We start from the raw sequence: 13,321 nt of genomic DNA, 5'->3' as shown, positions 1-13,321 counted from the left end.
TTCTATATGTGTTGTGTGGATCTTTCCAATTTGGCATGCCCTCCTTATACTGTGTCCAGCACTTTGGATTAATAAATCCCACTTCACAGAAGTTAAAATAATATTGAAATCCTGTCAGCTGGGGCTGACCAGTGGTTACGTTTTCCACAGGGTAATGCGTTTGCAAGGACGTCAATCTCATTCCGCTGTGTGGCTCTCCTCGGTGGACACTCTTCCACAATGACAATAACAAGGCACATTCTTGTGCTTGCTGTGGGTCAGTGTCCTTGGCAGGTCTTGCAGCACATCTGTCTGAAGTATGCTCGACTGCAGAACTTGAACTTCAGCACCAGTGGGCAATATGCCACTTTGTTAACATCTTTGCACTCTAATAATTAAAAGCATTAAAGAGAAAAAAAATCAGAAATAAAAAATTAAAACACAGTGAAAATTTTACATTTACCTTGCTGCTTTTCTATCCGTGCACCTTGCTCCTTTTTTAACTAGCCCAGCATACTGCACAGAATACATTTTAAAAAGCCAGAAAAATGTTTGGAGGGATTCTCTCCCAGACATTTAGAACTGTGCCCACTTTTTCATGGAAGAATTATAATTTATTGGTATAAATTATCACTTCACACAACTAGGAAATATGATTTTTCTTACTGTATTTTTACAGCTTTTTTCTCAGGAGTTGTTCTATCCATCCATAAGAGTTATCCAAAATATAACATAATTCACACTGTTACTATTCTTCTGCATTTGCAATAATCTGTAAAATGTAATGTGCATTGAAGCTAACAGGGATGGAGAAAATTATGAGTGTTATGAATAAACACTCATGAGTTCAATGACTGGACTGGATGGTGGATTATACTTCAGGCTCCCATGAAGGGAGAAGAAGAGCTCAGAACAGAGGAAGGATTCCTTTTTTATCCTACACAGTTGATACCAAAAGTGTCTTGTGGGGAGTACATTACAGAAGCACTGCTGGAATATGCTGTGGTTCTCCTCAGGTTCAGTTTCCTTTCTGAAACAAGGTAAGAACAGGGAATGGAGTAGTTTGGTCCATGCCCAGTCCTTATTCTGATGTAGCAGGAGATACAGCTGTACCTGAGAACTCAGGGGTACATTCAGATTATACGTCTCAGATGCTGCTGCTGTAGATGTCGTTTGCACCAGAATGAGAACTGTCATAGGTGCCTGATGTTTTTTTTTTTCATTTAAAAGCATTTGCACAGTTCTTCCAAACTGATACTAAAATAGGACCCTGGCAAGGAGCTTTGTTTCTACTGTAGGAAGATGGAAGGGATTCATACAGAGAAAAAGTAAACCCCACAATTTTGAATTACAAAAATTTGGTGATGGATAGAATGAAAATAAGATTAATGTCTTAGAAAATTATTCTTCTCAAAAGAATTACACAAGCCTTTACTTTTTTACGATTGCTTTTGATACTGGCTTCATCCTGCAATCTTTCTCAAATTACAAGAGCTATAAAGAAAATGTGAATAAAAAAGATGAACTAGCAGTACTTTCACAATTATTCTATTTTCAACATCTAGAAAAAAAGAGTGGAGGCCTGGATGCTGTTATTCCAAGAACGGAGAGAACAAGACTTCTTGACTCCAAGATGTCTGTAACTCAAATATAAAAGAGACAAAAGGCACACAAAGCAGATAAGAAAAAGTAACAATGAAATAAACACAATCAGCACGTATGATCAGTCAGCTATTCCTGTTTGTTTTCCTTCTACACACAATCTCTTTTTGTTATTTTTGCTCTGAAACAGGTAGTTAAGTTAACAGGTAGTTAAGTGCCTTCATGCTGAAAGCATGTAGTAGCAGATTAAGTGAAGATGAAAACTTCTAGTACTTGAATCCAGGAAAGCATTAGTAAGGCTGAAATTCAGGGTCAGTACTGAGTGGTATCTCCAGTAATGGCCGTATGCATTCTTTAAGCCAGGTAAGTAGAGGTCATGAAATTATTTAAACTTTCATTAGGACAGATGGAGTGCTTTCATTGCAATTTTTTTATTCCTTCTGCCTAATGCTTCATGTACTACTTTTATAATTTTTTAATTCTCAATTTAGGAACACAGTTGGATGCCAGAAGATACTGAGGATAGCTGGTTGAAACAGACATTTTTCCATCAACAACCACGCATGGTCACCATGTTTCACTGGGTTTCAAAAACTCTTCCCAAAAGAGGTCAAATATCTTCCAGAAAAATTTCAGGTCATTGTATCTGAGAAGACTAGGAATACAGGAGTGAGAGACAGAGAATTATAAGGAAGTGAGGAATAAAAAGGTTGGTAAGATGTAAAAAGCTTCACACAATTCCAAAAATAACACTAATACACACAGTATTTAGTTAAATACAGGTAAAGCCACTAACTGCATTTTTGCTAAAAGTAGGATTAGAAATTATTCTATTTCATGATCCAAAATTTTTCTTCCTCTTCACTAAAACTGGATGCTGGATGCTGTTCAGCCAATGCCATTTGGACAGCAGTGAGATAATATTCTGTTGTCTTTTTTAACAACTTCTGTTTAAAAATAAGGATGAAGAAACCTGTTCTTCACAGGACTGTGGTTGAATGGAAGAGGATTAGCAGAGCCCTTTCTTTCATGCTGTTTCAGTAAGCTACAAGTATTAATTCTCCTTTCCTGAAGTCTGTGGCTAGATTAGACAATATTATGATATTAAGTATCATGTTACAGTAATAAAATCACTGAATGTCACTGTGCCTTCAGCTAAAGAAACTGCAAAGACCACAAAATATAAGGAAAATTGAAATGACATAAAAATAGATAAAATAGTTTCTAAGTTAAAGCTTCAGATATCTTTGGTAGTCTAGAGTCAGCAGGCATATGAATACTTAAGAGAATAAAATAATTCTGAATACATTTTAAATTGTATGGTACAAGCTGCTGTAGATCACTTCCAGCAGCAACTGCAATGTTATCCTCATCAGTGGCAGCCTGTCAAAAACTCATCTACAATACTCTAAATCATCAATGAAGAGTTCAAATGAAGAGCTAAAGCAGATGTAAAATGTGACAACATGTATCATAACTTTCTTTAATCATTTCTGAATCTCCTAAACTCTGACTGTAATTTTACATAAATAAGAAAGCACTTTCATACTTTACCAACACAATCACCATACTGCAGAGTGGCTCAAGGTTCCTCAGAAACATACATGTTCCTATCTTGGGTTAGTAAAACTAAATTTAGCAAATTGTTGAATGGGTTCCATAAGCTACAGGCACTGGAGTTTGACAAGTGAATCATGAGGTTTGCTGGAGTTTGAAATAGGAAACCAGTCTGACCTTGCTGCCAACCAATGTCTTGTTGCTGAAGTCGGTTTTGCAGCACAGAGAGGCCCAACACACAAGGCAGTGCTACCTGGCGGCACCTGGACAAAGGTTTTACAACTGAGCAGGTGTGCTCTGCTACATAGGTGCACCTGCAAGGGGCAGAACCCTCCCTTTGAGAGACCTCACTCCTTCCATGAAACTCAAATATTGGTGACACAGAGTTCACATCCCACTGCCCCTGCAGAGTGGCGTGCGTCCAGGCAGCATATACCACTCTCACAAAAACATCCACAAGGAAATACCAGAACAGGAATATTTTCTATTAAAATAGTTCTCTATTTAAAATTACAACTTCCAAGTAGTAAATGATGGAGATCATATACCGAATCATCAGTGTACTTCCAAGAAGATTTTAGTATGCTCCCATTTCATCAAAGACATCTCCATTAGAGAGACTTCTATGCCAACTCTGAATCTGTGGAGTGAACCTGAATGGATATGGTAGGTCCTGAATGAAGACCAAATCAGGGCAGTCTCAATCATAAATCTGCCTCCTTAAAAAAAAAATTAAATCAGTGTATTTGTTCCATATAAATACGATATTGACCTCCAATGCTGCTGGAGAACCTGTGTAGAAGATACACTAATATCCTGCACAGAGATTATGTTAATAGAGGCAGTGTTATCAGGGCAGTGTGATAGAGGCAGTGACATCAGGGTCAAGTACTTAAAATTTAGAGAATATTAAAATTTAGGCAATAACTTTTAAAAGAACTATTACTGCTATGCAATCTTCCTTGATTTTTGAACATGTATTTTTTGGAAATTTTTTGTTCCTTTTCCCCTTCCACACAAAATTAAATGTACTCTGCTAGCAACTGTTCTACATACTTACAATCAATGAGGCAACTTTTTTTTAACTGCCAGCACTCTAATTATAATTTGAAGATAGCATTTCCTAATAGTTTGGCTTGGACAATTTATGGGCTCAGCTCTGGAGCCTTTCATAAACATTAATCAGCTTTTTTTGGTACTATTACCTAATATATCCTCTAGCAAAAATATGTTATGATGAAGCTTGTTAATAGTCTGATTAAACTATATCATGTAAAAAAATACAGTAATTTTTTCAAGAATCCAATAAATTGAAAGTTAATTAGATAAAACTGACAAGTCAAAGAATAAGAACAGCCTCATAAAACCTTGTAGCATTAAGTCTGTGGTCCTACTCTTCCAATGAACATGTAATTAAAACTATTTTTGCCACTACATTGTTAACCACAGATGAAGTTGGTAGAAAGGTCAGTGAATTATATCATGCTTCTCCTGCTATTACAGATATTTCCACTGACCTGGTGAAAAAACTGGAGTATTAATGAAAGAAAACAACTGAATTTTTCCTCAACTTAAGCTCTATTTTATAAGAAGTGATTTTTAAACAATGAACATGTTTTAGATTTCTATTGACTTCATTTTTAAACTACAATGACCAATTAGGAAAAATGTGTAAAACATGCATTCTCAGTCTCAGAGATGATGTCCTGTAAACCTTTTCTGACAAATTAATGTGGTAATGCTATGATGTCACTTTACTCTTTCCAGAATAAATTATGTTTAGGTGGCAAACCTACCTTCTGTGTTGGAAATGGGAGTACTATCACATTTACTTTCACACTGTTGCATTGATGGAGGTTTAAGTGTTTCTGGACACTCGCTGGATGCTTGTCCGGTATATGAGAGGCACTGTACTGTTCTCATCTGTTGCCCAAGACCACACTGTGCAGAACACTAAAAACCAGAAAAATAAAAATGTAAACCCACCTGGATCCAATTTTTAGTTAAGTAATAACATAACAGGAAAATAATCAGGAACAGTACACATGTACAAATTTTAAAGAGACAGGCATCTGAAGAGATTTGGTTTATACAGATAATAATTTTTATAAAATAGTCTAGAATTCTTCTTTTTTGACAGTATATGCAAGCACTTGTCTTCCAAAGAAAACGAAACACAATGCAAAGTTGGCCTGAATAGTTCAGATTCAAAGTATAAGAATATAATTTAAGTGCATGTTTTCAGGAGAGAAATACACACTTTAGAATAAAGAAAAAACAAAGAGTTCAAGAATTGAAATCTGTTGCAGGCCTGTTTTTAAGGAAAAAAAGAAGCTATCTTTCAAACAAAAATACTTTGCTGTATCAAAATATATTTTAAATATATAACTAATCAGTGGCTTTAGTACAATATCAATTTCAGATAAACTAGCATCTGAACAACTATCACAAAAGAAAAGCCAGTTAGACTGCAATACCACAAATTCTTGTCCCCTGATTAATTAAGCTAAAGTGCTTTATTTTCAATAGTGGCAAATTACTCAGCAAACCGAGACAATGAAATATGCATTATTTTTAAAACATAACTGAGAAGCAAAAACCAATAAAGACGGAAGGAATCTCACAGTAAAACAGAATCATTCTGGCTGGAAAAGATCTTTAAGATCATTGAGTCCAACCAGCAACCTTAGCCTACCAAGTCCAGTGCTAAATTGGATTCCTAAGATCCACACACATAAGTCTTTTAAAAAACACTCAAAGGTTTTCTGGTGAGAGATACATAAAGAGAGAGCTAAATAGATACATACATAGATATAGATAAATATAGATAGATATCAATATAGGTATAGATATAGATATAGATATAGATATAGATATAGATATAGATATAGATTAGATATAGATATAGATATAGATGTAGAAATAGATATAACAGCAGATACCTTACTGAAATCAGAATTGGCCTTCTATTTTCTTCTTGTTTCTTAATAGTTAAATATTTTTTAAAACTAAGCCTTGCAGCTTTGCTGTGTGCCAAAATCTCCTTTCAAAAAACTTTAATAAGGAGTACTAATTTTTCAACAAATGCATACTGCATACAGGAACTAGACTTCTGTCAACAAATCCATTACAGCTTAGCAGACAACTCAGAATAACATTTCAAACTGAGAAAAATAGGTGAAAAGCTTTTGTTTCAGTCATGGGAACCATATCATACCCATTTCCAGCATCCTGAGAAGGTGCAAATGAGACCCAACAGCAACCAATATTTGCCTGAGGTATCTCTTACCTGTCCCCAGTCTCCAGTAACCCAGCGAGGAGGAGGACATCGGCCTAAACTACAGCGGACGCGGGCTGGTGGTTTGCTTTCCTCTTGGCATTGTGCAGCTGGAAAAGTTTTTAAAAGATCGCTGCTTTTGCACAGAACAATTCGATGTTTGAATCCCGGGCCACACTTTGGTGTGCACTAAAAATAATGATATAAAAAATAATTAAAATTTAAATAAAAAGTTAATAAAAGTGTCATGAATTTTATTATGGAAAATATGAGAATGTGGTTTTTGTCTTATAATTACATGATAATAACAACTATAATTTAAAACCATTTAGAAACACAAACAATCTGCCCGACCATTGCTGTATTAAGTTTCAATTTGATAAATACAGGTTTCCTTTTCTATTTATGTTTAGGCTATGATGCTACCATTTACTTTGTTATGTATGAACCTTTTGTTAGGTTTACAAAAAGCACTGTGCTGTGAAGTAGAAAGGTCTGCCATATGCAGCACTATTATGAAACAAACCTGAGTGCACTTTGGAAATTGGAACTCTTCCAATCTTACTGTCACCTTAGTATAGTCTTTCTCTACCTCACTTGCAGACTGCTTAGTTACAATGAACACATATGGAAGATATATGCTTTACTGGACTCCACTGAAACCAGATACTGAGATAGGAATATTATACGCTGTCCTACAGTGCACGCTTTTCTCTCCTGTCCTGTCTGAATTTAAATTCTGTTTTCACACAGTCCTTGTTTTTCCTTCTTTTATCAATCCTCTGCTCATTCTAACAGCAAGCCAAAAATAAGTTGGTACTTTGAAAAGAAGGGCTGGCAACTTCTGCTTTTTCTCCTATTCCCACTCCCATTCTTCCTTTTGCTACTGAATATCAACTGTCATTTGCAACTGCAGGATGGGGAAAAGACAATTGCTAATAAAATTAGAACTCAAGCCCTTCCCCATATCTGTCCTTTAATATCTGACCAGGGGATTTTGCAAGTACAGTTTAGAATTCTGTACTGGCATGTTAACCTTTATCCCATAAGCATATCTGCAGTGTTTAGACCAAAATCAGTTTCTGAAAGCATGAACCTTATATACAGATTACACTAAACCTGTCAAAGTGGAATTGCCTTTCATATGAAAGCAGCTGCAGAGACAAAATATTATCTGAGAAATAATACTATGTTGAACTGAACCAATATCCAAGAGGTTGCACACTGAAGACCTTTCACACAGGCCAGGACATAACTGGGACAAAAAAAGAAAAATCCCTAAGACATGGTTTCAAAAAGATGTGTGACTGATCCAAACTTTATTGTGCCCAATTTTATCTGTGCCTAAGCTGCCATCTGAGAAAAAATCTTCTTTCAGCTACTGGTATGTAGCAGAAGAAAACAACAGCCCTTAAAAAAAACACTTTTCTGAGTCATAGAAGAAATTCCACTAAATAAGATGGATTACACCCTGTCCCCAGAAATGAAAGTGAAGTAAGGAAATAGGTTGCCTACAATAATACTGAATCACCAAAAATAAATGAGTAGAATTTAACTAAAAATTTATGTCTCCAAAGCAAATGAGACAAAATACCCAGACAAAACAAAAACAGGAAAAAGTGTCTTCCATTACTAAATGCTTCTAGAATTTTGACTCACTCAGTGGAAGTCATAACTAATGGTAATATGAATGCAAAGTAAATGTGCTTGTTTGATAAGGCTCTTCTCAAGAAATCCTTTTTTAATTTTTTTTTCCAGATTATTTTTTTTTCTCTAAAAATATAAAAGTACCAGTTTACAGTGGGCGAAATAATAATAGTTATTATTATCATGCTTCACATCAAAACTCAAGCTATTGCAAACCACCAAAAAATCACGGGAAACCTGACACTACCTGAGAATAATTACATTTTGCAGGGCAAGCAACAACTATTAACTACTATTCAATATAAAGACTTTCACATTCTCCTAACACTTTATTTAATCACTATGTTTACAAAATGTTTTTGTTTGTCAGACCGAAAAGATAATTTTTTTATAATTATCACTGAAAATTAAAAACAAATGTGTAACTATGTTGATGCTCACCAAGTGGACCATCAAGTAAAAAAGTTCTATAATTGTTTCATTTTTATCATGTATTGCCTGTTTCAAAATACGCTCCTTCTGTATAAAAGGCTGTTAATGAACGCCTTAAAAAGTTTAAGCTTCTTATGTGGGTGACAATGCTGATAGCTCTAAGAACAATGCATTCCTGACCAATGTCTTGAGGAGCAAATGTATACAGACAACATTTATTCATGTAAGTAGTATTATTTGTTAGTACTGAGATGATGATTAGATATTCCAGTTGGAAATAAAGTACTGTAAGCTCTTTGTATCCATCATCAAAAATTATCAATGACACAGGTGTGGTATGATAGGCTTCAACTGAACATCCCCTCTTACTCATCCACTCATTTGTTCTCTCCCCATTCCTTTCTGCTGTAAGTCAGGTTCATTCACAAAGGGCTGGAATACACTGTACCTTTTCAGGTAGGGACAAAGACCATTTAATACCATTTCTGCCTTGATTTTGGTGCCCTACTTCTTGTGGGAAATGCAGTCTAACAGTGAGTTTGAAAAAAATGTTCTGCATGCAGAGAAATACACATTTTAACTTCACTGTTCCATTTCTATGTTTCCTGAAGTCGTGATCTACACTGAAAAAAGTTCCAGAAATAAAACACTTTTCTACAGGTTTCAGAATATAAGACTGATGACATTTTGTAGAACTGATTTTAAAATATCTAAAATTAAGTAAAACTAGAGACAGACTGAAGTATGCTCATCTATGACTTCTCTGTTTTATCATAGTGGATTGTTAACAAAACCTGATACAAATAATTGAGAATTGAGAATATAAGCAAAAGTATCTGTCTGACAAATTAATGAGAATGAAAAAATGCAGAGGTTCACATTATATTTTGGAAGATTCTTCTTTGATATAAGAGCTCACTAAAATTGCATTTTATTTGTAATTTCTTATAGAACAAAACCCATTACCTGTACAGCAACTGACACATCTTTATTTTCTTCTAAGAAAAATGACACGTATAATAATAACTTTAAATTGCCTACAGAAGTGTTTTTTTCAGCTAATATCTAAGCAATTCAGACAGCAATGAACAACAACAGTTTCCATGGCACCTGTAGTTTAATCTGAAGATATAAGTACTGCCATAATTCTTTGACTGTAATTTACTAATAACCGGTGTAGTCTACAGCCTTGGAGATATTATTAAAAAGTTGTCTGGACATAGTCCAGACCAGCTTTTGGTGGCCCTGCTTGAGCAGGGTGGGGGCTGGATAAGATGACCTCTGGATATTCCTTCCAACCTCAACTATTCCGTGACTCAGTGAACCATATAACCTATAATAACAAATTATGGCCACAGCTGTTAAGTACCCCTCCCTTTGATGGGTGCTCACAATGATGCTGATAGGCTTGCTTCTTTATGCTTCTAATTTCCAGAGACTACACCACCTTCTGAAGATGAAAGTATCTGTGCATAGAACAGATCTGTGCAATTACAGCACAAACTTCTTTAGATTATATAGTGACCTACCACTTATTTTGAATGTCTATTTAAAGGCAAAGAAGTACTCAGAAAATGGGATACAATGAAACCCGTAGGTCATTCCAGTTTATTCTAATAGTCTCACTTCATTTTTTCAGACAAAGCAAACGGAATACTTTTAACCTACCTGGGCTTCTGTACGGTATTTGAGAGGGAGACAAAAAATGGACAAAGTTCAGGGTTTGAGAAATGCTACCTGCAAAGACCTCCTAAGGATCAGTCACAGGACTGATCTTATTCATCTCTTTCTAGTCTGCTTAATGACATTCATATAAGTGTAGTTTCAGTTGTTAACTATTTCAAAGTTAATTAAAGCAGCAGACAGCACAAGCAGCTAACTGACTTTGATGCTACAGAGGTTTACTCTTCAGAACGAAGTGGTATTCCATGAAGACAACACTAACAGAAATGAATTGTTGCAGTATGACATGCAAGATCATGTCATTCACAAAAAACAACAAAAAAACCCAAACCCAAGACCAAACACATCCAAGAAATTAAAAACAGAAGTGTAATGATCTGGATATATTAAGAGAGCTTAAGAACCTTATATAATCAGTATGTGATGACTGTAGAACACAGAGCTTATTTAGGGTATAGTGATTCACTGTAGGTTATGGCTATTTTCAGTAGAGGCAGAAAACAAAAGAATGAGGCTCACATGAAAACTCCTCTGGGATAATACATACATTTAACTCTAGAAATACATTCTCAGAAAGACAACTTAAAACTGAAGCATGAAACACAATATGATCAAAATGAATTAATTCCTTATGAATAATAGCTGCAAAGAAAAAAAGGGCTGTTTCAGGTAACAAAAGTAAACAGGTATAGAGCAGCATGGAACTAGAACATTAGTCTTTGAACTGCATGAAATGTTCTCATGTTCAAAAGTTCAGGAATAGGTTTCCAAGAAGCAGTAGGAGAAACTCCCAAATTAACTAATTTCAAAACACGGTTTAATCAATTTATGAAACCAATAACATGATACAGCTGCATTTGACTGCAAGAACATGGACATGGAAACTCAGGAAATACTAAACTTTAAGTACTCCAAAGAGTACTTTGAGATAAAAAGTGGGGTAAGATGGGAGTCCATGATAGCAAGGATCTGAAAAAGCTTACAGACATTTTTGCAGTCTGATTTGCCTGTACTGCAGCATGAATCAAATGTATCTGTCAATGCAATCAGACGTATTTCCTTTCATCTGCACTGGCTCACATCCTTGAAATTTAATACTTGAATCAGTATAAGATACATTCTCAACCTGACTTAAAGGATAACAGGCATCACCATGCTCAGTGAAAGATGTGATTTCTTAAGAGAATACCAACTTTCAGGGCTGCCTCCTAAGGCACATTGCTAAGAAAGTTGTAGCTTCACATCAACACAGTTACTTCAGATGAAATAAAAGTTTATTCTGTCTTCTGATAGTGTAAAGTCTCCATGTCTACTATCCAGTTATTCGCCTGTTCAAAAACCAATGGACACTATATTACTCTATTCTGTTTTGCATTTTCCTGTTTTTATCTCTATTTTACTGTTTTTCTCCTATTGTGAGAAAAAAAAAACAACAAAAAACAGGTCACAAATAACATAACTGACAACACAGAAAGGGAGAAAACATTAAAAAATGCTTCAATACTGCATCTAGAGGTTTTAAAATTCTCATTAATTCTTTACTTAGCAAGCAGTGATAAAAATGTACTAATATTCTGTGGTGAGTCAGAGTTCTTGTCTCCACTGTTACCCATGAGCAAACACAAAACTTTCTTACTTCGGACCAGTCCAAAGCAACCCACTGTGGGGGACAGGACTGATTGTTACAGGGCTCTTTCTCAATAGGCCAGTGTGTTAAACAGTTGGTATTGTCCAGTGTCTCCTCCTCAGAAGGTCCAATTTTTCTGATACAGAGAACTGTTCGTGAACGCATTCCTCCATCACAGGTCTTACTGCACTCTGACCAATCTCCTATAAACCATCTGGATAGAAAAGGCAGGAGACTCAGTTACTACATTTCAGAAACAGTGCAGGTAATTCCATGAACCCAGAATACAAACAGTTTAAGTTACGAAACCAAAATCATTGTTAACAATACATGTATCCACAGTGAAATAAAGTAGAAACTTGTGGGTCTTTTTACTGAACATTTCAATTTATGCCTCACTGCAGTCAAATCTTCCAATAATAATACTGTCTTGCACTTTTTCCAGAGCAGCCATTTTCTGCCTAGGCTACAGTAGTCAGAAAGGAGTCTTGAGCCTGGCAAAACTGCAGCTATTTTAGTAGATTTGTACTGGACTTTCCTGAAGATATTTCACTGAAAGTAGTTTCCAATTGGAAGCGTTTGAGAACCCCTGCTGCAGTTTACAAGCACAAGTTTAGAGCCAAGATGGTTGCCTCGCTAGTATCATCACAGTTCAGGAAACTGATCTCAAAATTGGGCTGAGAGTTAATTCTCATCTGATTATAAAGTGTTTCTACACATTTTTATAAACTGAAATGCAAAATATTCTTATTTAGAGAAAGTAAAGCAAACACTAGTAATGATAAAGGCATCACAAGTTATGTCGACAAATGGTTAAAAAAATTAAGGCATTGCATGATAGCTGAAAGGGGGAACTTCTCTGCGTTTGTGTGTATACAGTAAAAGGCAAGAGTTCTATAGTGTATTTAGATTACTTTGTGCAGCTACAGAGACTGAAGCAGCTGTTAACTGGCTGTAGCAGGTTTTTTTGTTCATGTCTACTGATAAATGTTAAAGGCATACAAAAGGCTCCTGGAGGTATACTTGGAGCCACTTCATAGGACCAGTAATTTTCTGAAGCTTTTGTCAAAAAAATATGTGCTGCTATTCTGTCTTGTGTTACAGAATATGTAATAAATTCTAAGCTGTATCTAGATCAATGCAGAGACGCAAACACACCAGATTTTGTGACAGAAGAAAGAGTTAGGTTGTAATTCTTTGCCACCAAACTTAGTGCTTTTACCACAGTAGGGAGAATTAAAAGTACTTCTGAGCTTTGGAGAAGCAGAAATGTTCATTTTGACTTGGTAATATGATTTGCTCAGGCGCATTCTCAGGTACCTTTTATGTTTATTCTGTATAACAAGATAGTATTCATAATTCCTATAACTATGAGAATTACATGTATCATTTCTTGAAATCTGGAACTTTAAGAGTTACTTATTTTAATAAGAAACAAAATACTAGGGACACAGTCTTTGCTACTGCTCAGGTACATCAGGAACAATGTAACTGGCATTCAGTTAGAACGAGTTACA

At 35.4% G+C, this 13,321-nt stretch overlaps 1 protein-coding gene across 2 annotated transcripts in view; it reads right to left on the bottom strand.

Moving 5' to 3' along the window:
* Nucleotides 1-257: 257 nt before the first annotated feature.
* The window catches only part of ADAMTS6 (ADAM metallopeptidase with thrombospondin type 1 motif 6), a 125,905-nt gene continuing 112,841 nt past the window's right edge, over nt 258-13,321 (bottom strand). For both annotated transcript variants that reach the window (XM_030467371.1, XM_008503445.2), the window contains exons 21-24: nt 11,814-12,018; nt 6,428-6,604; nt 4,935-5,091; nt 258-367 (exon numbers count right to left, since the gene is read on the bottom strand). In XM_030467371.1, the coding sequence (XP_030323231.1) occupies nt 258-367; nt 4,935-5,091; nt 6,428-6,604; nt 11,814-12,018 (649 nt within the window). The remainder of the gene's footprint in view (nt 368-4,934; nt 5,092-6,427; nt 6,605-11,813; nt 12,019-13,321) is intronic.

The sequence above is a fragment of the Calypte anna genome, chromosome Z (assembly GCF_003957555.1).
Source record: "Calypte anna isolate BGI_N300 chromosome Z, bCalAnn1_v1.p, whole genome shotgun sequence".
NCBI lineage: Eukaryota > Metazoa > Chordata > Aves > Apodiformes > Trochilidae > Calypte > Calypte anna.
Note: the sequence above shows the minus strand (reverse complement) of the source record. Positions and strands in the feature narration are given on the sequence as shown.